The sequence below is a fragment of the Elephantulus edwardii genome, unplaced genomic scaffold (assembly GCF_000299155.1).
Source record: "Elephantulus edwardii isolate Elephantulus edwardi_28Jun2011 unplaced genomic scaffold, EleEdw1.0 scaffold00047, whole genome shotgun sequence".
Taxonomy (NCBI): domain Eukaryota; kingdom Metazoa; phylum Chordata; class Mammalia; order Macroscelidea; family Macroscelididae; genus Elephantulus; species Elephantulus edwardii.
The window spans coordinates 8,358,317-8,386,012 of record NW_006399797.1 but is presented as its reverse complement, the minus strand read 5'-3'; the positions used below and the strand labels follow the sequence as shown (position 1 = coordinate 8,386,012).

General features: G+C 35.7%; 1 protein-coding gene across 1 annotated transcript in view; it reads right to left on the bottom strand.

Annotated features, from left to right (window-relative positions):
- Positions 1-27,696, bottom strand: part of XPOT (exportin, tRNA) — a 56,940-nt gene that overhangs the window by 20,922 nt on the left and 8,322 nt on the right. Inside the window, exons 4-20 of the mRNA XM_006886052.1 lie at positions 26,608-26,664; positions 25,968-26,037; positions 20,631-20,849; positions 19,343-19,527; positions 19,075-19,243; positions 17,097-17,333; positions 14,173-14,211; positions 13,988-14,050; positions 13,006-13,130; positions 12,486-12,630; positions 12,270-12,389; positions 10,021-10,115; positions 9,522-9,591; positions 3,820-4,058; positions 2,699-2,984; positions 1,731-1,920; positions 1,089-1,205 (exon numbers count right to left, since the gene is read on the bottom strand). Of these exons, the coding sequence (XP_006886114.1) occupies positions 1,089-1,205; positions 1,731-1,920; positions 2,699-2,984; positions 3,820-4,058; positions 9,522-9,591; positions 10,021-10,115; positions 12,270-12,389; positions 12,486-12,630; positions 13,006-13,130; positions 13,988-14,050; positions 14,173-14,211; positions 17,097-17,333; positions 19,075-19,243; positions 19,343-19,527; positions 20,631-20,849; positions 25,968-26,037; positions 26,608-26,664 (2,426 nt within the window). The remainder of the gene's footprint in view (positions 1-1,088; positions 1,206-1,730; positions 1,921-2,698; positions 2,985-3,819; positions 4,059-9,521; positions 9,592-10,020; positions 10,116-12,269; positions 12,390-12,485; positions 12,631-13,005; positions 13,131-13,987; positions 14,051-14,172; positions 14,212-17,096; positions 17,334-19,074; positions 19,244-19,342; positions 19,528-20,630; positions 20,850-25,967; positions 26,038-26,607; positions 26,665-27,696) is intronic.

The window sequence follows — 27,696 nt, the reverse complement described above, 5'->3', positions numbered from 1 at the left end:
GTTGGTGGGAATGTGAACTATTACAATGGTTATGGAAAACATTATGGTAGTTCTTAAAAAAAAATGACCACATAAAGCAGAAATGCCACTCCTTTTGGATATATGCTCAAAACATTTGAAAGCAGAGACTCAGAGATCATGTTCATTGCAGTATTATTTGCAATTGCCCAAAGGTAGGAAAAACCCTAAATGCCAATCAACAGATGAATGGATAAATAGTAGTAGTAGTAGGATAAAAAGTAGTGCACAGATACAAATGAATATATAAAATCTTGATATGGGCTTCAATATGGAAGGAGCTTGAAGACTACGAGTCAAACTAATAAAAAAAAATGTACAAATACTGTATGAATTCACTTATACAACAGTTTATTAGTAGTTACCAGAGGCAAGAGGGAGATAATAAGAAGCTATAGCTTATGAAATATTAAGGTTCTGTTTACAGTGATAGAAAAACTGCATTAAGAGTATGGTTAGAGAGAAACTTGTCCTTTTGGTGTATATATCTTCAACAACAAAACACCCCCAAACCTGTAGAGTAGTTCTACTCTGCACACAAAGGTTAGAATCCATTTGAAGGCAATGAACGACAAAAACCTCTGAGACTCACCCCAATCAAGTTAAGGCACAGAATTACTACCTGCCAAAGTTCCTTATGCCCCTCTGGTGATCCCTTTCTTCCACACTCTCCTCACCACATAATTAGTGACTTTCTGTTAATACAGACTGGGTTGCATTTAAAAAATTTTTATATCAGTAGAATTACCGAATATACACTTTAAAATATCTAATTTCTTTACTAAGCATAACTATTTTTAGATAAATGTATGCTATTGTATCTATCATTCACTCCTTTTGACTATTTAATAGTATTCCATTGTGTGAATGTGCGATGATTGTTCCATTTGCCTGTTGAGGCTCATTTGGTTTACTTTCAGGTTTTAGATATTGCAAGTAACATTGTCTTAAAACAGAAACAAAATTTAGTTAATTTACCACCAAGAAAAATCAGTTCTTGCTTCCATGTTGGGGCTAGGATTACATTTCATTGCTAAATGTTATAGGAAACAAGCTGAGAAAAAACTTACCCCAGAGTTCTACCAACTTTGAGAGGATGATAAAACATGTTTTCTGTGCAATTGGATCTGGGTATTCAACCGCCCCTTGAATAACAGTAACCAACACACGTTCTACATTCTCTGCACCTGAAGAGAGAAAAATTTTAATTTAAAGGAAAAAAGGTAAAAGGCAATCTAAAGCTCTGATTCATATACACTAACTAACAAGTTAAAAATTTAAGTAAGATCACTTTTAGATTTTTATTAAATAGGCTTCTAACTTTAAGAGTAAAATGACAAAAATTCAATATTCACTTGAAAGTAGGATTCTCCATACAGTCCTATTTAATTTTGAAATGGTAAACTGACCATGAGGACTTCATTGTCAGGTCAGTTCTCTTTAGTGACCACCACTAACTATGCTAATTTTACTAATAAAAACCAAAAGACACTGCCCATAAGAAAGAAAGAAAAAACAAACTTCAATACAAATGAGTTTCATGGTTGTTCTAAGTGAATGTGCTTTTCACCCTCCCAATGATGAATTGTCATTCTAGAAGCCAATATACAATCACTTCAGAAACTTAGTGCTCCCTTCAGCTACCTCCTGCTCACACAGCTGTACAACTGTGACAAGAAGCAAACAACAGAAGACACCACAAGGCTTCCCACCTTGATTTGCTATGACCTCACTCATTCCGCTGCCTGTAACAGTTTGCAGGAAAGCAAAGTAACTCCTCCTCAACATTTGTTTCTCCAAAGCAGCAGACTGGTCGTTTTCTTCTGCTGGTCGGAGCAATACCTCAAAAATTGCATGAAGCAGAGGCATGAACATTTGTTGTAAAAACGGAGATACCTGTATCTGAAGATTAGAAACAACTTTTACTACTTTAGAAAGATTTAAGAAACTTAAAATCAAACATTTTACAAGGGAATATGTCCATAAAATATATTCAAATATAAACCCTCAAGAAATGAATTCTGCTAAATTAATGATGAAGTTTTCAGATTTTATAGATGTGTGTGTGTGTGTGTGTGTGTCTCTATTCGAGGCAATTTCCTTAAGGTTTCTATACTTCAGTTTTTTACTTCTGGGTTATGAAGAAACCCTGGTGACACAATTTAATTCCTGGTTGGTAAGCAAAAGTTTAGCAGTTCAAGTACACCAGTTCTGTGGGAGGAAGATGTAGTAGTCTGCTTCTACAAAGATTTATAGCATTGGAGACTCTAGGGTAGTTCTGCTCTGTCCTATAAGGTTGTGATGAGTCCTAACAATAGGTGTTAGGAAGATCAAATGAGATAATGTAGGGAAAAATATTTGACAGATCTTGAATACAGATTGATTATATAAGCATTAGTCACTTATTAGCTAGCTTCCGCCTAGTTTGAGGGAACTCTGGTGACTGAGTGGTAAGAAGCTGAGCAGCAATCCCAAAGGCAGGAGGTTTGAATCCACCAGCTGCTCTGTGGGCGAAGAGTGAGTATGCTTCTGCATTTACTGTTGATGAAAACACGTTGGGAGGTCACCTATAGGTCAGTTCCAATTTGACAGCACAAGACCAACCAACTTACCAACACCTGGTAAGTGAGCCCTGAAGGTTTACGTTGTTAGGTGCCATTGAATCTAAAGTTTACCACACCTTAAATTTGGCTGTAATTTGGTTGATGAGAGGAATAAACTCCTGGAGGTCTTTTGCTTCACAGTCTTTGAGCATGTGTTCTGAGGCAGATGGGATGAATGGAAGAACTTCTTCCTCTAGGCAAATAATCATCCGATGAAGGAAAGTGCGCACTCCACTTCTGAGAAGATCCTTTTGTAAGGGACAACTGAGGGCTGGCAAGAATGTCTGTAAGCAGTCCAGGTAAACTTCGGAACAGCCACATTGTTTCACAGTCTGCTTGTTGCTGAAAGCTTTACTGGTTCGACTACATAAATAAAACCAGACTAGTTAGAACTACATTCTTTAAAAGTACAATGAAGTAATAAAAAGCAATGCACAATAAATTCCAGTACTGACAAAGACTCAATTATTTCTTTTTCATGTCATAATTATGACCCGCTTTACTTATATGGTTATTTGTAAACCACTGCTTACACTTACCTTTCCAAAGCAAGAGTGCAAATGGAATTAAATTAATATGATTTGGTTAACATATTATCTATAATGGCAATTCTATTTATATATTTTACTAAAATTCTAATAACAGGCAAAAAAATCCACTTGTATGATGATGATGACTAAGCTGTACAATCTTCAAGTTACTAATTTAAATTTAAAAATGTTTAGACCCAAGTTATTGATATAATTTCTATCTTTCTCTTAAGAATTCTTTATAATAATTTCTCTGTACAACTTCTAATTAATAATCTTTTGTCTAGCTATTGTATAGGTAGAAAAGTGGTTTTGGTGTCTTCAGGGTACAATACAAAAAAGTCGTCTCCAAGACCTATCCAAGATGTCCCAATTAGTCACTAGTATATGAAAGATTATTAGTTAACCACCTAAATAAATTCTTAATTTATACTACAGAATTTAGATTATTTAAAGATTACGTTTAGTTGTCAAGGCAGAAATGAAGAATGTTACCGGACCTAATTATCTCTGCTAAATCTTCTAATTCACTGCTTTAAAAGAGAAATGTTCAGATAACTCTTTGGACAATTTTATTTTAGATGTTATCTGTGCACAATCCTAAAAGATTCAAATAACAGGCTTTGTGTAAACAAAACCATTATGATTTTACTGCAGATCACACTCACCTGGCAAATCCAACAGCATGGTTTAGACAGTCCGCTAGAGACGCCTGCCTTTCTTCATCTTGTGCCAGCATCAGTTTTTCTAATAGGATCTTAAACTTCTCCATCAGTGGAGTCAACAGATTCCTCATTAATGCTTGTTTCCTTTCTGCTGGATATTCACTGTTGACAATCAGCACTCCAGCTGTCTCATAGATAAACAACTGATCATCACTGCTCAAGAAGGACTGGTAACCATTCTCCTACAATGAAATTCAGTCTTAATGAAGTTTCATTTCATCAGAAAAAATACAAAAATGGAAAAGAGATGAAATCTTTCACATGAATTAATTATTAAAAATAGCAAATCAAATACTCATAAAAAACAAATTTACTCCCAGAAGCATATGATGCAAAGAGAATGGAACTGTCAAAAAATAATGGTTCTACTAAGAATCAGAGAGTGCAATCACAATCTGGAGTTCTTAATAATGATATAAAACAAACTGCATGAATAGGTGGAGCAAATAAAATCCACTCTGTAAACTTCCATTCAAAACACCAGTTTTTAAAAGAAAAAGATCATGATTTTAACTCTAGCCTTCGTAAGACTGCAAAAGGTAATAAAAGATAATTACTTGAGTCAGCCTTCTTATGTGTACTTTTAGAAAATCTTATTTATTCATATTATTGTTATGTGGCTAAATATGAAGATAACAAAAAATATTTTGAATGGTACTATAATGACCACACAGAAATTAGTATTTTAAGAGAATGTTTAAGAATTTAGTAACAAAAATGCAAACACACACACTCAAATTGATACTCAGCTATTATTTTAGAACAATTAAAAAATAAGACCATGAAAAGGCTATAACGACTATAGAAAACAGAATGGCACTTGCTCAAAGAGCTAAGATTCACTATTTTAGTATCTAGAAATCTGACTCTTTGGCATGTATTCTAGAGATAATAGACATGACTAGACACACACCTTTGTTCATTGAATCATAATTTACAAAAGCTAAAAGACAGAAAGTAATTGCCATAAAAGGACAGACAGACAAACTGTGGTGCTGAGGAAGATAACATTCTAGATAACAGGTACTTGGTAGGCTTGGTGATGAAAAAGGTAAGACCAAAACTAGGGGTGAAGTCAGATCAACTTGATCAAGGTATATGCTATTGTTGAGTAACGATGATTTTGCCTGCGACTCATAGTGACCCTATATACAACAACCCTAAACCCTGCGCTATCCTGTAGCAATCTTACTGTCTCTGACACACCTACCTCCATTACTGTAGTCACTAAATCAATCTATCTCGTCTAGGGTCTTCCTCTCTTGCGCTGTCCCTCTGCCCTCGCAAGCATGAGGTCCCTCTCCAAGGACTGGTTCTTCCTTGCAACATGCCCAAATGATGTCAGACAAAGCTTTAGAATCAATCCTTGCCTCCAAGGAGCACCCTTGTCTCACCCTCTCTAGGACGAACCTGTTTGTTCTACTAGCAGTCCTTGATTCAAAGGCATCAATAGTTCTGTCATCCCTAGCCATTGTGAAGCTTCCTGATGCAAAGCTTAGTCTCCAGACTGACATCGCTGCTCTTCTATACTCTGGAGAAGTGCCTGACAGTATATTATTTCCTGGCTGCTGGTACCAAGAGTATTGATGGTGCAGCCAAGCAAACTGAAGCTGTTAATAATCTGAATTTCTTCACCATCTATAATGATGTTGCCAACTGGCCCAGTTGTGAAAATTTTTTTTTTTTTACTTATTTTGAGCTTCAATCCATATTGAAGTATGTAGTCTGACCATGTGCAGCAAGTGCTTCAGGTCGTCTTCAGTTTCAGTAAGCAGAGTGTGTCATCTGCCTGACGCAGGTTGTTGATAGATCTTCCCCTAATCCTGATGCCACATTTCTCCTCATAGAGCTCAGCCTCCCAGATAATCTGTTCTGCATATAGATTGAAAAGGGATGGATATAGGACACATCTCTGGCATACATCCTTCCCAATTATGAACCATGCACTGTTTCTTTACTCTGTTCTGACTACAGCCTACTGGCCCAAGTATAGGTTTCACATAAGCATTATCAAGTGTTCTGGGATTCCTATTCTTCTGTGTCAGCTTGTTTGTTATGATCCTCCTAGTCAATGGAACACAGACAAATATTCCTCTGGTACTCTCTGCTTTCACCTAAGATTCCTCTAACATTAATATCCCTAGTACCATGGCTTCTTCTAAACTAGGCCTGCACTTCTGGCAGTTCTCTGTTGATGTGCTGTTCTAGTCATTTCTGGATAATTTTCAGCAGAATCTTACTTGCATGTGATATTAATGATATTGTTTGACAATTTCTGCACTTTGCCGGGTCACCTTTCTTTAGAATGGGAACAAATATAAAATCTCTTCCAGTCAGTTGGCCAGGTGGTTGTCCTCCAGGTTTCTTGGCACAACCTGGTGAGCACATCCAGGGCAGCATCTATTTGTTGAAATATGTCAACTGGTATGCAATCAATTCCTGGGGCCTTGTTTTTGCCAATTCTTTGAGAGCATCTTGTGTGTACATCTGTGTATATGTGTATATTATTTATATATTTATATACATATAATAAAGAACATCAAAACCAAACCCTGACTGATTTTGGCTCAAATCCAAAACATAATGCACTACACCATTAGGGCTCCTGGTAAGTCAAAGAGAGGGTCACAATTACGAATGTATTCTAGACATAATGAAAACATCTGAAAGGTTGTATTTTCTGGGTCTAAAGTCTTAGGAGATTCAAATTTTGGCTCAAAAAGGATCATCTCAGGTGACAAATTAACTTACATAATTAATTCATAAATGAATTCATGTTCTGTATCCCAGTTTGGTTGAGTAGCATCTGGAGGGCTTAAAAGCTTGTGAGTGGCCATGTGAAATAGAACTACTGGTTTCTACTGGTATGGAATTAAAGACCATAAAGGAACTCAGAGGCTCAAAGCAAAAACTAACGCATAGGACTAAGAGGCCACATGAACTATGGCTTTATCTAAGACCAGAAAAACTAACTACTAGCAGTGTTAGCTAACACTTAGCTACCATTCTGCCTAGGGACACAATAGAAGGTTCTTGGATAGAGGAAAAAAAGAAGAAAATTCAAGTTTCTAAAAAAGGCTAAGTATCATACCAGTAATGAGGGGAACCCCTGAAACTATCACCATAAAATGACCTTTAGCCATGGAATTGAAGTAATTTCAACAGGGCATCATTCAGCCACATAATACACTGCTTATAAAATAAACAGTATCATTCATGGGTAATGTGTTTCCTTCAAGGATGAACTATATGTAACAAAACAACAAAGGCAGCAAAGAAAAGAATGAAAGCTAGATTGGAGAAACAGAATGGAAACAAGAATGCTAACACATTGTTAAAATTTTAAACCATTGGCATAAAGTTATAAAAATCTTAAAATGATAATTCCATTTGCTATACAAACTTCCAATGTAAACATGGTGCCCAGCTACCACTGCAAACCACTCTAAAAGAGATTACAGTAAGTGGTCCTAGATAGAATGGGTGAAAAATGTGGAATAAAATATAACAAAAATGGCTAGACTTACTGATATTATAAAGATTGTAATCCCCAATAGTCCTTAAATTACCCTTCAAACCTATAGCAAAAATTACTCCTTTGGTTCAACTTTCAGTCCAATAATCAACAGTTCTAGGGAGACACTTACTTCTTAGATCAACCATATAAAAGGACAGCATGTGCCCACAGATAAGGTAGGATGGAAGGATTAATGGAAACAAAAATCAGAGTAGGAAGAGGGTGGATACTAAGATCAATGTCATGAAACAAAATGTGTATGAAAGGTAGAATAGAAAACTAGTTTGTTTTATAAACTTTCACTGAAACAAAAATTTGCAAAATTTCTAATTAGTATCATGACAGATGGTGAAGAGATTGAGATTGTTAACAGTTTTAGTTTGCTTTGCTCCACAATCAACAACTCTCAGTACAAATAGCCAGGAAATAAAACTAATTGCTTTTGGAAAATCCACTGTCAGGGATCTCTCCAGAGTATTGAAGAACAGCAATGTCAGTCTGGAAACTAAAGTCATGGTCTTCACAATTACTTGCTATGTGTCAAAAAAGCTGGACAATGACTAAGCATGATAGAAGGAGAATTGATGCGCCTTTGAGTGGTGGTGCTGGATCACAGTATTGAATATACAATGAATTGCTAGGAGAACAAACAGGTTCGTCCTGGAGAGGGATATCATGCTTGGGAGAGTGGAGGGACAGCACAAGAGAAGACGTCCCCCGATGAGATGGAATGATTTAGTGACTTGAATAGGGGTAGGTGTCAGAGACAATAAGGTTGGCTCAGAATAGAGCAGGGTTCAGAGCTGTTGTACAGAGTCTCTATGAGTTGTAAGTGACTCTACAGCACAAAACAATGATTGGAAGTTTCAGTAGCTTCAATAATAAAGTCGCTGAGAAATTATGTAAAAAATTAGGATAAAAATATATTTTAAAATTATGTATTTTTTTAAGGAACTCTTGTTGCACAGTTCATTGCATATTGTGCTACTAAGAGAAAAGTTGGTGTTTGTATCAACTGATGGGCATTCTCTTCCCATTAAGACTTAACAGTATTGGAAACCTGGGAGGGTTACCATTAAGTTGGAATCAATTACACTGCAGTGGAGTTGGGTGATTAAATAAAAAAATTACTCATAAGAGAAATGTCTTTACTCAGAAGTATAGTTCAAAATATTTTTTCAAGTAGCTGCCTAGGATTTATCACTTTTTGCTAGAAATTGAGAATTTACTGATAAAATAACTTTTAAAACCCCCAAAACAACAGGTACACATAATTTTTTAATATTCAGGAACAGCAACTTCAATCAGGAATTTTTATATCCTGAAGAAAAGACTACAGGAACAGTACAAGTTGCTGTTTATTTGTATAGTATGAAAACATATTTCCATTACCTATAATATAGCTTTCTGAATGCCTAAATTTTATGAATCAGTGTGGCACTAATTTTTGTGTAATACAGAGGCCAAGACAACCAAATAAAACACTAGTAACTTCTCAGGTAATAAAATTATGTAACTTTCATATCCTAAAGGATGAATATTCTGCTTCAATAATGAAAGTGTGACTACCTTATATATATATTTTTAATACTTCCAAGTGAAAGATCGTAATAACTTTTATTAAAGTTTGTCAGTTTACACAAAAGCATGTATAATTCAAAATGTACTTAGAAAGTGTCTTAAATTTTTCTACTACAACATACTCTCAAAAACAATGAATTCAGATCAAGAAATATTGAAAATTTTTACCCTATGCCTGTGATTACACAGAAAAAATTCAGTCTACTAGTCATAGACAATGAAAATTGCTAACGAGATAATAGTAACTAGAGAAAACTCAATTTTTTCCTTCTTTATCAATTACTACCTATCATTAGTAGATTTAATACAAAGAGTAAATACCTCACGCTACCAAATTTATTTGTCATCATTTCATCTTCTATTACTAAGTTTTCTTTGCTATATTTTAACACATATATCAGTAAAAAGAAACAACCCTTATCGACGAAAAAAAATTATTTTTTTTTTTTTTGTGGAAAAAAATGGCTCAAAAGAGCATTAAATTAACAGTGAGGCTGATGGGGAAAAGCTCTCAAAAAGAATTAATACTAAAATAAAGAATACTTACAGGTGGAGAAAGTTCTAGTAAGTCTTGTATTCTATTTAAAATATCTTCAATGAAAGGATTCATTTGTTTACTGAATAAAGACAAAAAGGAAAATCATTAGCAAGCAGCTTCATAAGAAAACTTGGTATTAGTAAAAGATACAAAATAGATTAGATTTAAAATGTATTTTCAAGTATGTATTCATTTTTTATTTCAAGAAGGTTCATATACGGATCTACATACAATAATACAACTGGTAGCTTATTTAGAAATTAATGTCACTGATGACAGATGTTACACCAAAAAGGATGAACAAACCATTTGTCAGTGATGAATAAGTAATGAGCAGAAAATTCAGTTATATAGTATTTTAAAAAGGTATCATTTGCTTTTTTTTTTTAAAAAAAAAAACCCTCTTAGAAAAGAAAGCCAAATTTATCACAAGCTTTAGGAAGATAATTTATCTATTTAATGATCTAAATAAAAATAACCAAACACAGTAACTATTATGGGTACTTACTTGAGAGATTTGACAAATCTAGAAAACAAGTAGGCTGTTCTGCTCCGTACTTTTGCATTAGAATGCCGCAGACCTCTGTGGTCCAAGAAAGCCATCTACACAAAGAGATATTTTTACTAGTTCTGATTTTATTCCCATACTTGTATCATTTACAGTCATAAAATTTTACTTTGGCATTTCTAGAAAGCAAGGACTAGGTATATATGTTGTTGTTGATTGCCATTGCGTCGAGGTCGATTCATACCGTCTCTATGACCTAATGTTTTCCGTAGCTATCACTGTTTCTCCAAGTTCATAGTTTCCAGAGGCATGTGGTTTAGGAAGTGGATGCCACTCCTGCTTCCAAACCTGTTTTACAACTGGGAGCTTCACCAAACACTGTCCACAATGGGAAACCATTCTGGTATTTTGATATCCCCATGGAACAAGGTTCAGCATCACAGCAAATCCAGGTTACCTCATTTAACACTCTGACAAAGAGTGATGTGCAAAGTGGAGGAATGTTCCTTCAGATATAACAGCACTAGACTCATTTAGCGGTGGATAAGTGTTGTCGAGTCAAATATGACTCGAGTAAGCTTTGTACAAAAGACCTGAACTCCGTTCTATGATTAACATAATTTCTGTACCTTTATAAGAGAGTTTGTAGAGTTTCCAGAGGCACCTAGTTTAGGAAGTGGAGGCCACTCCTGCTTCCCAATATGAATCTAATCTGGAAGCTCATCCAACGACTGTACATAATGAGTAACCTTTATGGTTACTTGACACGACTATGGTACAGTGGGGTAAGTAAAGGGAAGTTTTTGGGGTTGTGGTTTTATTTGGGTCATCTTTGATGTCTATTACTGCTCTTTTCCCCACAAAAGCAAGTGTCCTTAAAGTCTGCTCAAAAGTGTTGGCTTAAAAACCCTGCAGGGGGAGGGGAGGGGACTGCTGGCAGGGCTCTAGAAGACTCCACTCTGGGAATTTGGCTTTTTGCTGCTTGTGGATGGTGGTCCTGATGGGCAAGTAAAGAGAAGTTTTGGGGTCATGTTTTTTTGTGGTCATCTTTGATATGTATTACTGCTCTTTTACCCCCAAGAGTGGGTTGTCCTTGAGTCTTTGCATAGGGTGGGAGTCTGCTCAAAGGCGGTGGCTTAAAACCTGGAGAGCCCTCTGGCCTGTGGCCCTCAGGCCAAATTTATTAATTTTCAAATGAAATTCCCCAGGGACAAAACAATCTTTTGTCTATTTGCTGACCTGAACAACTTGATGTTGCTGTGATGCTGCAGACTCTTCCAGGTAGTCTTGTCAAATACTGTAACGGCTACCCACTATGTACAATGTTTGGATGAGCTTCCAGACTGATTTATGCTGGGAAGCAGGAGTGGCATCCACTTCCTAAACTAAATGCCTCTGGAAACTCTACAAACTCTCTAAATGTACAGAAAAGATGTTAATCATAGAACAGAGTTTAGGTCTTTTGTGCAAAACTGACTCTCACAGTCATATTTGACTTGATGACACTTAACCACCGCTAAGTGAAACTAGTGCTGTTCTATCTGGAGGAACACTCTTCCACTTTGTACATCACTTTTTGTCAATGTGTAGTGTGAAGTAACCTGGGTTGCTGTGATGATGAACCTTGTACCACTGCGGTATCAAATACCAGAATGGCTTCCCAATGTGGACAGTGTTTGGTGGAGTTCCCAGTTGTAAAACAGGTTTGGAAACATCCACTTCCTAAACCACATGCCTCCAGAAACTCTATAAACTTGGAGTTATGGAAAGGCATTAGGTCTTTTGTTCATAGAGTTGCTATGAGTTGCACTCGACTCAATGGCAGTCAACAACAACATGGGATAGTGTTCAGCATCACAGCAACTCCAAGTTGTTCAGTACAGCAAACAGACAAATAATTGCTGTGTCTTTTAAAGAATATTCTTCTAAAATTAATAAATCCATATTCGTAAGTAATCTTACATTACATAAAAAGAGGTCTAGGTAGGCTAATTTTAAGTATTTTAAATAACTGATTAAACAGAAAATATACAATTTTTTATGACAAAAAGGAAAGTTCAGTTTCAATATGCCAAAAAACTCTTTTTGAGAGCTTTGGGATATGGAAAATTCACAAAAGACATAAAGTTTTTGAAAAAATACTACCTGCTGATTAGATACTGATTCACAGAAAATTTTAAAAAAACCAAACAAACAAAAAACCCCAAAACAACAAAATTCCTATAGTAAAATACAGACTATATACTTACGAGTACACATGGAATGTGCTGAGGTTCAACAGTGAAAAACTTTTCATATCTAACAACAGTTTCAAAGAACTCCAATGTCACAGATGTGTGCTGATAGGAACTAACTCCTGATGTTACCAACTGGAACAAGAAAAAAATTAAGAAATAATTCTTATTTATTAAATGCCCCAATATTAATAGATGCTAAGTTCTAAAAATTATCTTCAGTATACTTACAGTTCGCATCATATCCTGCAAAGCACTAGCTTTGGAAACATCACCTGAGAAGTGGGCACCATGAGATAGTGGAAGAGCTTCTGCCAACATATACAGCAATCTTATTACGACTTCAACTTCCATAAACCGTGTAGTCTGCCAATTCCTGCAAGGGTAATAATATGCCACTAAGATATGAACATAAACTTTTTTAATGCAACTCCTGATACACAGGATAAGAAATCAACGAGAATCTTTTTAACTACTGAAATGTCATAATTTCTATCACGAAAGCAAAAATAATTGATACTACCCATTTTACTGTCTATGTCCCAAGAAACATTTTCCCCAAGGATCAAGAGAAATCAAGGAGACAAGAGAAGCAAACTGCTTACAAAGATACATGGAATGTGTGGAGAGGAGGTTCAAGCGTGTGTGATCTACTCATGTGCTTAGCAGATCACATGAACCACTTATTTTAAAACACCACAGGTAACAAAGCAATAAGGAAGGATATGTTAAGAACAAAACAACAACTTACTGCAGTGTAGAACTAAATACTCTGCGAACAGAAGCCAGTAGTAACTCTGGTGAGACTTGAGCAAGCCTATCCAACAATAACTTCAGTTGCTTTCTATATTCTACAAACATGGCTTCATCTTCACCCTACAATATATTTTCAAAATATAAAATTACATCTTAAAATACATGTAAAATTTTCATCTTGTAGTCTTCTGTACTTACAAGTTAAAAACCATCTCTTTTTTATCATTTTAGTATTTTTTAATATAAACATAAGGCAGCTATTATTATGCTTTTGCTATGCCTCCTCAAAAACATTATCTGTGAATATAGTCCTATACATTGAAAGGCAGAACAGTGAAGCACCAGAATATGTTCATGTTGGGCGCTGTGAGCATTTTCCATCTTATTTACTCTATGTCTCCCACGTCCATTATAAAATATAGCTATACTACTACATGCATATAGTCACTGTATATAACAAGCCTGGTGTGGGATAATTTTATAGAGTGTTGGTTATTTTCATTACCCTTTAAAAGTCCAAGCTGAGATTGTCTGAGATGAGGAATTACTTTATCACACAGTTAAACTGTATGTTCCATGAGTCACTATAAAGCACCCCGAGGGCAGTTTCCTGCAACCCTGGATAAGAGATTTAGTGCCTCGTTCCCAATCTCCCTCAGAGATTTATGGTCTGAAGACCACTGGGCCTCAATTCACCACTCTAACTAAATGCAAAATAAGATACAATTTTACATATACATTGTATCAATACTTTTACTCAATGTGACAATATAAAATTTTTAAAGAACTTTTTAAAGCCCTTTTTAAAGAACGGATATGGAAAAATTTGAAAATGAAAGACTAATAAGATTCCATTAATTGTTCCTAAGGTTGAGGTCAGTATAAACAACACTAAGTTTTCAAATGTTTTGTTTTAAAAGGATATGAACATAAACAGAGCAACTGAAATGGATTTCCCTTCAGTGAAAAATTGTTACCTCATTTTCAAAATTGTATTCCTCATCGTAAGTCAATTTTTTCATGACGGCCAACATGATTGCCTAAAAATAAGAACACCTTTGTCAATCTATCTCCTATAATTTAATTTAAAATGAAAATCTATTTCAAGGCAGATTCTAGAAAAGTTATGATCTGTTTACATAAAGCAAGTAAGTCAATTTACCTCTACATTAGCTTTCTGCTGATCCGAGAGCACTGCAAGCTGTTAAAAGAGCAGCAATAATTTATTTATTAGATCTCCTAGTGGTATATGTGCTTATCATAATATTTTTATAATCATTTAAGATCTTTTAACACAAGGTCATAATTCTTCCAGAAGGCAGTAAGGCAACATTTGACTATAGTTAAAATGTATTTACAGTAAGATCTTACAATTTTAAGTCATAAATAACTTGAGTAAGCAGACAATGATATACAGATGAATATTAAGATTTTTAGCCCAAAAAAGCACATTAAATATAAAACCAGGGAATTCTGGTGACCCTGGTCTGTATAGCAAGCTGCAGGGCTGATTCAAAGCTGAGCATCTCAGGTGGTTTGAGCCCACCTGCAGCTCCACGAGAGAATGACAGGCAGTCTCCTCCCTCTTCAATTAAAGCCTCAGAAACTGGATGGGAGCACACTATAAGTTGGAGCCAGTTGGATGGCAATGAGTTTCCATTTCAGCATAACACTAACATATAACTAATATGATATTAACATAGCGTTCACAGATACAGTTCAAAGGCTATCAGAGTTTAATGTGAGTGCAGCTCTAGAATGAGTAGCGTGGTGATCCATTCTTGTAGGTAGGAGTGCACACTGCCTCCCTGTCTCTTTAATAAATAAACATTTATGATCTCAGCTTTTAAGAAAATGATACTAGTTTGAGCCATAGGGTGGTCTAGTAATGTTCAGTATAGGTTTGTACTGTAAGTAGAACATTTCCATGTATCTTTTCATAAGTCAATCTGGCAAAGCAAAAAAGCAATTACCATAAATTTATGTGAAAAAATTCTTTTAGCATTCCCAAAGCCAAAAGTTAACCTACCCAGTCACAACAAATAGCATACAGAACCCAATTTAACAGTGCTACATAGTGTTTACAGATACAGTTCTAAGCTTGATTCCGAGTATAGTTTCTGAGGAAGGAGTCTGGTGATGCTGTTCTCACTTTTAGGTGTGCACACTGCATCCATCTTTAATGCTTTACTACAAAATTAATACTGAACCCTAGTTCACCTTTTTTCAGTAAATAAAAAAAAATCTCCATTTTTTTTTAATTAGCAAAAAAGAGATACTAATGGAAGTCATTAATAAATACAAAATCGTTGAAAGTAATCTTGCAAAAATCAAGTGATACCTCCATGGATTATCTTCATTGCCTCTAAAAATGTCTAAACTCGATGTTGTTCAATTAACCCTAAACACATAAAAGAATAGTGCTCTCATATGTCATAATATAAAGTTATTAATTCTTTAAAAGGCTGTTACAAGAAATTATAATTGTGTTCAATCAAGCTTTTACTGTACAGGCAGTCCCTAGGTTAGTAAATACAGATTAATAAGAATGTGCAGGTTGAGTTAGAATATTTCATATTACTTTAGTGCAAGGAAAAAAAAAAGTATTTATGATACAGCAGTTGTGCACCTGACTAAAAATCAAAAGCAGCTGGTAGCTCAAACCCACCATGGCTTTGCAAGAGAAAGATACTACTGTCTACTTCTATAAATATTTATAGCCTTGGAAATCAGGGTTGTTATAAATCACATTTAATAGCAAGGGGTTTGGTATCTTAAGCACAAGAAAAGGCTTACAAAGGAAACTTAAGTGATTTAAAGACTGCACATGCAATAAGCAAAGCAACCATGATTAAGAAATTACCAAGAGCAGGGACTGCTTAGATCACTTCAAAGTGAAGGCAAATTTGCCTTAGTTAAAAGAAGGGCTTTCTTTCCATCATGTGAATGTACCAAAATTTCTCAAATGCATTCCTTTGTGGTTGGACAGTTGGGCTGTTGCCATGTTTTTGCAATGGTAAATGACACTGCTATGAATATTGGTGTACAACTCTCCGTTTCTGCCTCAGTTCTCATTTTCTTGGGATATATTCCAAGCAGTAGAATAGCTGGGTCATATGAAATTTCTATGTTCAGCCTTTTGAAGAAATGTCTGCCTACCTTCCTGAGGGGTTGTACCAGTTTACAACCTCATCAACAGTGTATAATATCTCCTATCTCTCCATATCTTCTACAACATTTATTACTTACTGTTTTGTTAAACTTTGCCACTGCTACCGGACCGAGATGGTGACTCTTTGTGGTTCTGACGTACATTTCTCTTATTGACAGTATGCAGGAGCAATGATTTTGTAAATTACTACCTAACTTGGGAAGGACTGGAGAGCATTATGCTAAGTGAACTCAGTCCCATAAGGATAAATATTGTAGAATGAGGATGGGGATGGGGAAGAGTGGAAGCACAAGACTAAGGATGGGCTAGGGGAGGTGGGTAGGCAGGGAATAATCACAGGGTCACATAGTTGGATGGGTGGAGGGAGGTAGGAGTGATGGAAATGGGAAAGATCTCGTGTAAAAAACAATGCATATGAGCTTTGTAAATAAAACAGTAGATATTTTTTTTTAAAGAACTGCCCTCACACAACGATGCCGTGTGTGTGTGTGTGTGTGTGTGTGTGTGTGTGTATCAGGCTCCTACAAGGGCTAATTGTACATTTTAAGGGTTTCCCATTCCAGGGCACTGACCTTGCCATTTTCTCTACTCCAGTTATCTTGCAGAATGAATCAAACTAAAAATTCAGGTCTGTTTCCTATATCCCTTCATCAGTCATGGCAAAACTGGTTAGGAAGGCCTGCATTAAAAGGCCTGTATGAGCTGTCCATAAATTAGATGAAATAAAGGTCCAATATAGAAAACATAACCTTGGCAGACAATTAATTCTTAAGTTTGTTACTCAAGTGAATTTTAGAAACTACCCTTTCTTATTTTCTGGCTAAGAAATGATCTCTCTTTTATGGGTATCTTCCCAATTCAGTATGACCCCTTTATATTACTTAAGGGACAAATGGATCAAAATAAGCACTAACCTGTTTCAAAATATGAAGGTAATCATAACAAAATCCAATGATGTTAGAGGAGATGTCATCATCTTCATGAATTAAGAGCTGCAACATCAGAGCCACTTTGGTCTCAACAGCTTGGAGTGCATCCTGAGCATTCTTAATATCCCCATTCTTAATTAATTTAGTCCAGCTAACTATCAATGACTGCCCCATTCCATTTACCAACTTAGAAAATCTGGCTAGGAAGTCAACATCTTCTTCCTATAAACAAAACAAACATCAATTTAAAGCTACCCATTAAATGAGAGAGGAAAAAAAAAATCTAAACATCAATATGAAGCAAATGCCAATTATAGGATTTACTTTTAAGGTGATAAGAGCTCTTTAACAATTCCATCATTTTGACAGAAGAATTTTTAGAATTTGAGTTTCTGTTAAAATTTTTTTCACTAGGATTTTTTAGGAAGCTCTGATGGGGTGGCAGGTAGTGCTAAGATGCTAATCAAAAAGCTGCTTGTTTTGGGAAGCTTGATTTCAATAGCTACTCTGTGTGAGAAAGACGAGAAGCCACTTCCCATTTTATAGTTTCAGAAACCCAATAGAGGTTGCTATGAATCCAAACTGACTGGCAAGTAAGTTTGAGTTCCCTAGGTACTCTTAAAAATTAGCTATTTTTAATGACAATTGTCCTATAAACAAATCAAAGATCATATTGCATTAAGCAAATATGCCGCAAAAGACCTCTTTAAAGTGTTCCAAAAGCAAAGCTATCTGTCACCCTGAGGATTAAGGTGTACCTAAGTCATATTTTCAATCACCTCAGAGGCATAAGAAAGCCAAACAAAAGTAAGTGAAATTCATGAAGAATGCTATCTTTGAACCTTGGTATTAGTGAAGAAATCAGAATATACCATAAACTGCCAAAGAACAAACAAATCTGTCTTGGATTTAGTATCGCCAAAATACTACTCAGAAGTGGGGATGGGAGACTTCAATTCATATACTTGAAACATGCTATAGGAGAGCTCAATCCCTGGATTAAGGACAACACATTAGATAGAAGACAAAAAGGATGACTTTAAGAGACTGACATAGTGATGACAATGGGCTCAAATACAGCAACAACTGTGATATGGTAAGGGACCAGGAAGCGCTTTGTTCCATTAACTGCATATAAGAGTACCTTGAGTTACAGCAACTTTGTGACAGAGCAATTAACATATTACCAGTCATACAAAACCTTTTTAAAGCAAGTGATCTGTAGTTTCAGGAAATCTGTACAAACGTAATACATTCTAATAAAGTTAATACAATATTAATATCCACAATGTAGTACAACATGTGTAACAATCTACTAAGAGTCCTTCCTGATCATGATATGACACTCAACTCTTCTGAAAGAAGACAAAACTGATATTATCTACCTAAGGTAATACTAGTGTTAAGTTAGGAATCAAGCTTAAGATTGTTTTCCTTCTTTTCTAGCAGCACAAACACTTCTTAGTAATTTTGTAACCTTTGGTCACATCAGAACTTAAGAAATCCTCAAATGTGTTTTTACATCACTGAACTTTACCACACTCAGAGTCTTCTACTGGGTTTACCAGCTCAAATGAGTTAGAATTCAAAGTATAATAAATATGTAATATTCACAATTACAGAGTTTAATCATAGTAAAAAATCAGGCATATAAATGGCATGGTTATACTATCAAAAGTGCAGTGAATGGGCCAGTAGTATGAGATGGGAATTAGAAACACACGATTTTAGACTGCACCCCAGACCTTAACATTTAAGAACTGATTATAATCTATGGTCCAAGGTAAATGACATAGTTAGCACTATGAATTTCTGGATATAAAGCTTTTTCAAAATATTACCTCAAGGGAAGGTTTTGTTGTTGTTTCAAAAAAGTTTTTGAACATTAAAAAAAGAAAAAGTTCTATTTGGCATCCTAATTCATGGCAAAAATTATCAAAACTTTATACACACATTTACTGACCTGGTCAATGCTGAAAAACCCAGCAGCCTGTAATACTTGACATAACGATTCTACTAGCTTCATTTTATCAACAGGATCCATTCCTTTATTTACAATTTCAAACAAACAGTCACATGCTTCTTCTCGTAGAACTTCTATTGACATATGACCTAGCAGCATATTTATAAACCTGGTAATAGGGTTTATAAGAAAACTGTTACAACATTTTCAAAATCTTACATAGTAGTTGAATTTTATGGATTCGTATTTTAAACTGAGGTATACTTACCTATCATTCGCTATAAGGGACAAGTCTATCCAAGAGACATAAGCCCCAACTACTTCAAGGCACTGACATGTCACTTCTGAATTAGTATACTGATAATTCTGCAAGATTTGGTACCATGATTCCACCAGGTTTGGAATGCACTGTTCCCTCATGGTATCTTTTATTAGAGTATTCCTACGAGCCTCCTGAAAGCAAAGAAAATATACCAAATAGAGAAAATATCTGCCACTGAAATGGTGCAAAGTACTTTCCTTGTTCCCACACTTCGTTCCTTGCAAAAAATGAATACAACTTGAAATATTTATCGATGAAGCTCAAAGACTTATAGTTTTCAGTATGGATTACACTTCAATGTAAAGAAAAGAAAAATTCTTACTAATGGACCAATATAAACATCAGGGTAAAGGAAGAAAAGATTGTTGTCCAGGATTTCATTTTACTTGGATCACAATCAATACACAAGCAAGCAGCAGTCTAGATATCAACTGGCTGCAAGCAGCAATGGATTCAAGCTGGAGACGGCAAGACTGGCCCAGAATCAGGCAAGGTTTTCTCTGTTGTACTTAGGATTACCACAAGATGGAGTGGACTCAACAGCACTAAACAGAACAACACTTCCAGACCCACTGCTTGCCACTATTTCCTATTTATCAACTCTAAAATCATATCCTGTGATTCTTTGTATTTCCTCTTTCCGTTCCATTCCTCAGGACCAGACTTGATTTATTACTAAACAAAACTATAAACATACATTGTGTAGAAATGTTAGGAATGTGACGCAAGATATTCTAGAAATGTGAGACTTAAAAGTTTAAGAATGGCAACATCTCAAAAACAGTATTCTCTAAAGTTATGTTTTAGACATACAATGATCTGAAATGATTAAACACATTTCTGATTTTTCATTCTTTTAATAATTAAAAGAAAATCTAGAAAAAAGATGAGCTATGTAATTAAGAAATCAGAAGAATCTATCACTGATAATTCATAAACATTAGTTTTCTTCCCTCAAGGCTTATACAGTAACCATAAATACAGACTCTTTTTTTCAAATTCATTGGTAAATTTTGGAGAAAATATTTGCTTAGTTAAAATATCTAATACTATCATTTCATCCTATACTTAAATAAGTTAAGCTCCTTTGTAAAATACAAGTAAAAAAACTGAATAAATTTATAATTATGAAGAATATTTGTCTCCAAAAAAGTTAATCTTCCTACTTCTTTTATTATGTATCCACCATCCCATACAAAATCTACATTACTAACAAATTCAAGAAGCTACTTGCCTCTGACGTATGCACCACATCTCGATCCACCAACTCTGAATCAATAGCCATGAGGATTCGAAGGTATAGATCTACTCCCCTTGGGTTTAGGTTCACTACTGAGAGAAGGTCAAAAAAAAACTTGGGCCATTTAGTTAGATATTCGGTTACAAAAAGCAAGGCAAAGACTTGGGCAGCCTTATTTCGTATAAAGGTCTTCTCTGCGTGGGGATTCAGCATCTGAAAAACAGAAAAGTAGTTCATGACATTAAGTGTAAATTGAAAACACTGAAGCAGACTGTTGTCCTATCTACCCTTAATAAATTAAACCTACCAAAGTTCATCACAGTGTAGATAAACTTTGCATCAAATATGCCTGAGAATTATAAAAACATAATGAAGTGACTGACTAGGCAGAGAATAATCAAAGTGACACAAGTAAAAGGTACATGATGGTTATTTTGCACTCTTTAACTTAAAAAAAAAATACATAATTTTTTTATGTATTCAGAATTTGTATATTTTCACCTATTTTTTAAAAACAGTATTTAACATTAACATGGCAAATTAGGTTTCCATTTAACGATTTTTATACAAACTGTTTCATGACGTTTACAATGTGTCAACAATATTTTGTCACTTCCATTATTCTTTCCTGACCCTAGATTCTCTGCCTTCTATCATCTCATATTTGTTGGTAAGTCTTATATATTAGATTATTGAAGGGAGGATAGTATTCAGAGATGATACAGTGTCTGGTTCTTTAATGGATGATACTCTTTTATAAACCAATTTCTTATTTGATGAAAGGAGTGTCTTTAGATCTAATAGTGTATAGGAGTCTCAAGTATCTTTCTGGTCTTTTATCAGTCCAATAGATATGTTCTTGTCAGGAAATTTGAGTTTTGTTCTCCAATTCTTCCATTCTACCTAGGATTTATTTATTGTGTCCCTGATCAGAATAGGAAACAGATAGGCAACACCACCAGATTCTGGTCTCAGGCTAGACAATGGTATGGTTTATATGGGTTATTCCACAATTAGTTTCTTCTTTGATTCCTTCATTCTATTTTGTATCATATAAGTACACATTAATAGTTGCATATCAGAAGGCCACTTACAAGTATTTTTAGACCTAATATACTACTCACCAAACGTAAAGTATTATGTTGAACTGTGCTATTCTGACTGACCAAACTGTTCCTTGAGATTACAGTTCCAACCCTTCTAACTGAAAAGGTTTGATAACGTCTAGAAAGTCAGTCTGAGAATGTTTCTTATGTGGTTTAAAATGTATAAGAATACGTATGAAGCATATGTTCTTGTTGTTACTATGTGCTGTCAATTTGCTTGCAACTCATAGTGACTTTATGTACAATAGCCCTTAAACCTGCTCTATCCTGCGCTGTCTCTATTATTGTCTCTGACAAACCTACCCTTATTCTCCAGTCACTGCATCAATCCATCTCATCAAGGGTTTTCCTCTGTCTCTTCACCCTCCCAAGCATGATGTCCTTCTCCAAGGACTGGTACTTCCTTGCAACATGTCCAATGTATGCCAGATGAAGCCTCAGCATCCTTGCCTCCAAGGAGCAGCCCGGTTACACCCTCTCCAGGATGAACCTATTTGTTCTGGCAGTCCATGGTATATTCAACACTCTTCTCCAGCAACACAGCTCAAAGGCAACAATTCTATGATCCCTAGTCATCGTCCAGCTCTGATATATAGCAAGCAACTGTGAAGACTATGGCCTAGATCAGGCAAACCTTAGTACCTACACTGACATTGTTACTCTTCAGTATTTGGGAGATGTCCCTGACAGCAGACATTTAGCCTTTTGATTTTCTGGCCGCTGGTACTAAGACTATTCATTGTGGAGCCAAGAAAACGAAAGCTATTATTAACAATCTCAATCTTTTCACCATCTACCCATAATGCTGTCAATCAGCCTCATGGTGAGAATCTGTTTTCTAGATGTTTAGTTTCAATTCATATTGAAGATTATAATCCTTGACCTTCTGGTAGCAAACACTTCAGATCCTCCTCAGTTGCTGCAAGGTTGTGTCATCTGCATAACACAGGTTGTTGATTTCATCTTCCTCCAATCCTGATGCCACATTTCTCCTCATAGAGCCCCGCCTCCCACATAATCTGTTCTGCATATAGACTGAAAAGGTATGGAGATAGGATACATCCCTGGTGTATACCCTTTCCCAATTTTGAATCATGCACTGTTTCTTTGCTCTGTTCTGACAATTGCCTCCTGGTACAAGTATAGGTTTCACATAAGCAAATTCAAATATTCTGGATTCCTATTCTTCTCAGAGTCAGCCACAGTTTGTTGTGATCCACATAGTCAAAAGCTTTTGCATATGAAACACAGGTAGACATTCCTCTGGTACTCTCTGCTTTCAGCCAAGACCCATCTGACATTAGCTACAATATCCCTAGTACCATGGCCTCTTCTAAGCCCAGCCTGAACATCTGGCAATTCTCTGCTAATGTGCTGTTCCAATCCTTTTTGGATCATTTTTAGCAGAATCTTGCATGCATGTGATATATACAATATATATTATATATAACATATATGTTGTTGTTATGTGCCATCGAGTTGTCTGAAACTCACAGCGACTCTATGTACAACAGCCCTAAACTCTACCCTATCCTGTACCAATCTCACCAATCTGACACACCTACGCCCATTATCCCAGTTACTTAATCAATCCATCTCATCGAGGGTCTTCCTCTCCTGTGCTGTCCCTCCACCCTCCCAAGCATGACGTCCCTCTCCAAGGACTGGTCCCTCCTTGCAATATGTCCAGAGTATGTCAGACGAAGCTTCAGAATCCTTGCCTCCAAGGAGCAGCCTGGCTTCACCCTCTCCAGGACAAACTTGTTTGTTCTTTTAGCAGTCCATGGTATATTCGATACTCTTCTCCAGCACCAAAGCTCAAAGGCATCAACTCTCCTTCTATCATCCCTAGTCATTGTCCAATTCTCTGATGCATAGCAAGTGATTGCAAAGACCATGGCCTGTATCAGGCGCACCTTAGTCTCCAGACTGACATTGCTGCACTTCAGTACTTTAAAGAGGTCTCTAACTGCAGACTTTCCCATCGCAATACGTCTTTTCATTTCCTGGCTGCTGGTGCCAAGAGTGTTGACTATGGAGCCAAGCAAATCAAAACTGTGAACAATCTCAATCTCTTCACCATCCATTATAATGCTGCCAATCGGCCCAGTGGTGAGAATCTTTGTGTTTTTGATATTGAGCCTCAAACCATACTGAAGACTGCAGTCCCTGACCTTTCACAGCAAATGCTTCAGGTCCTCCTCAGTTTTAGCAAGCATGGTTGTGTCATCTGCATAATGCAGATTGTTGATGATTCTTCCTCCAATCCTGATGCCACACTTCTCCTCATATCTATACATGTGTATACATTTTCTCACGAGTCTTCCAATGCATATATATGCATACGTATCTACCGATGCAACTCTACCTATTTTTTCAGTTATTGTTGTTCCCAAATAATTTGTCACAGTATATATAAATTTTCACTACATCTTGCATACTTATTTTTTTCCTATATTTAAGACAAGATGGGCATTGTACTCCTATAAAAATTTACAGCCTCAGAAACTAGATGCAGAGTTACTATAAATTGAAATCCTCTTGATTACCATGGATTTGTTATGGTTTAATGGCTAATAATTGTCATCTTTTCATATATTTTTGGTTGATTGAAAGTTCTCTTTGGTAAAATGCCTATTCATGTTCTTTTAAAAATTGGATTGCTTGTCTTTTGTTGTCACGTTGCTTTTTACTGTTATGTGCCACTTAGAAGTTCCAGTTGACCTTCCAGAAACTGTCCATAGCAGCAAATCACAGGGAAGGAGATTGCCCATCTTTTTCTCATCAAACGGCTGGTGGATTCAAACCACATGACTTTGAGTTGGCAGTACAACTCTTTACCGTTAAGCCAGAGCTCCCTGTTGAGCTGTTTAAATTTACTAAATATTTTGGGAAAGTAGTCTGTTGTTTATAGGGTCACTCCAAGTTGTAGTCAACTCAACAGCACCTAGTAACAACACATTTTTACCAGATAAGTCATTGCCTAAGATTTATCCCCACCCCTCCATCTATCTTATAGGTTCTGTTGTTTTAGTAAAGTTTTAAATGAACATTAAGTACTTAATTTTCAGGTTCTAGTCACTAAAACCATCAACCAGGCAGACTGCAGCAATGGGCTCTAGTGTGTCAGGAAGTATGAAGATGGCACAGGACAGGACAGGGTTCCATCTGTTGCTTATAGGGTCCCTCTGGGTTGTACTCAACTTGACGGCACCTAACAACAATAATAACTAGTCACTAAACTTGCCTTCTATCATACATTGATTCTTCGTTTTGCTTGATAAACTATGCAAAACCTTGGGTCCCTAAGTATATGCGTAGTTCTTAGAAAGCTGCACTGCTAACCCAAAGACTGCACCTCTAGAGCAGTTCCACTTACAATCAACTAGCCCTTCAAAGAGCAGTCCTCTCCGGTGTGATATATACCCTCTGAAAACCCCCTGAAGGATCATCTATAAGCTGGCTCCGACTTGACAGCATGAATCTGAGTTTAAACCTTTTAATATCTTCTAGGAACTTTATAGTTTTAATATTTAGGTTTTTGATCTCTTTCTTATAATTGTTTTCACATAGAGATTTTAATAGCTTTTTATCATTTTTTTAAGATGAAAGCAATTTTTCAACTGTTTTTCTTCTACTTGGTTGTTGTTGTTTTTTTTAAAAAAAAAAAAAGAATTCTTTCTAACCGCAAAGCTGCTTTATAAATTAACTAAAATTAGCCAATAAAAACATGCTCTGAGTTCTGGTAGTCCAGCTGTAAGGATCTATGCTGCAAACGCAAAGGTACAGGGCTTAATCCACCAGCAACTTGGCAGGAAAAGGAGGGAAAATCTCCTCTTGTGTGATTTACAGCCTGTAATGAAGGTCAGCTATGAGTCGGTTCCAAATTTACAGCACAAAACAATAATCACTTTTCTAAAGAGTCCTTTATGAAGAATTAACTCATTACTGTTACTTAAGTCATTACTGTGAGACAGTAGAAAAGTTTTCATTTTAAAACCAAAATCCACAACATGTTATGGAATATATGACATTTTCAGTTACTAGTGTAATTTCAAATTACTGAAAAGTTTTCACCTATTAATGATCATGAAAACAGTCCTTTAAAAAAACTGTAAGATCATATGCCAGAGAGAGATCAGATTTTAGAGGAAAGGTTGTAAACTGTTTTAGAAACTTAAGTTTAAATGTGACCACTGGAGGGCCTCAAATAAACTCATTTTACCTGAGCTTGTAGCCAAGATATAAGCGTCTCCCTAATTAGCTGCTGTTGAACAGTACTTAGTTCTGAATATCTGTTTAAAACAGAGAAAAAAAAGTAAGAATAATTATATTTAGTTTTGGATGATTTGAAAATAGCCTCTTGTGCATGATAATGAAAATACAGTGTTCAATTAGTTTCCTTAGATAAACTAGTAATACCTTATTTATTCATTGCTGCTTCAAAGAAAAAATATTTTAAGAAAGGTCTTAATTTTGAATGTAGTTCATGCTCAAACCAATGATAACTAAACAAATTTCAGACTGACATATATCTGTGTTGTTTGAAGCCTGTGACTCACAGAATAAATCAGTAAGTAAACCAGGGATCCTCCAAGCAGAAAGGCAGTATTATGCTTGATTAAGGCACAAGTGCTCATGTGGACACTCAGCGATCTCGTAGGAAAAAAGACCTGGAGTTACTCCATCTTTAATTGTACTTAATATTAAAGCTATGTTTGAAGCACTTGAAGATAAACACATATAAAAACAGTTTACCATTTACAATTTCTCTATTTATAAGCTCCCTTTGGGTTTCCCCAAAAAGGGAGAAATTAAAGCTCACTGAACAGATTTCAATGTCAAAATAATGAGGAAAGCCTTACTTGTATTTAACTTGATGTTCCAGTACTTGAAAGCAGAAAAACTTAATGTGATCATCACTGAAAAAGAGAAAAGGAAGTTAGACGAGCTAGAACTAGAACAAGTCAACATGAAAACACTGCTAAGTGTTTACAAAATAGACGCTTGGCCTGGATTTACCCGAGAACTCTAAATAGTATAATACTGTTATTAAAGCTGGCAAGAAAATCATCAGCAATGCACCTTAAAGATTATGTTTTGCAAACAAGATTTCCAATATTTTAGAGTAGAAAGGATAGGCATAAAAATGACAGCAAGAAACAGAGTTTAATCAAGGATAAGCGTCCACGTCCCAATCAGAATTCAACACTGCTTAGTTCCAACTGCTGCCAAACCAAAGAAAGCAGGGAAAGCAAGGATGGCAGTCCACTCTTAAAGTTCATTTAGGAAATCAAATTATAAATACACTAGCCATAGTAATCATTTACAGAAAAGAAAAAAAAAATCAACTGCCATCAGTTACTCACTTCAATTATTTCTCTAGTTGTAGGGAGCTAGCTAGAAACTCTGGCAAAGACCCAAGAGCTACCAGCACTCTGCTCACGTACGAAAACGAGTATGAGTCAGGATAAGACACAGGACAATTATTCCTATGTGCTCTATCTAAATGGCCTATATAAACACTTTTCTTCATCTATATCCATGAACTAACCAAACAAAAGAATTTCATGTTAAAAAATGAAATGCTTAATTCAGTCTTTCAAACTTTTTTCCCCCAAAACTTTTAAATTAGGTCTAAGTAGCATCTTTCCTGTTTAGGGAGCTTTGGTGGTATAGTCCATAGGGAGTTGCATGCCAAGCTAAAGGTGGTGTTTCCCAGCCTGTTTGATTCCAGGTACTCTACAAGAGAAAGATGGACAGTCTACTCACATGCAATTTACAGCCTCTGAAAACCCACTAGAGGGTCAGCTGAGTCAATTGTGACCCCATGGCAATGAGGACTTTTGTGTTTTTTTTTTTACCTTGGAATTTTCAATTTTATCCTGATGATATTGAATATTTAATTTCAGAAGAGTTAAGATTTTCCACAAGAAACTACAGAGATCTTTTAA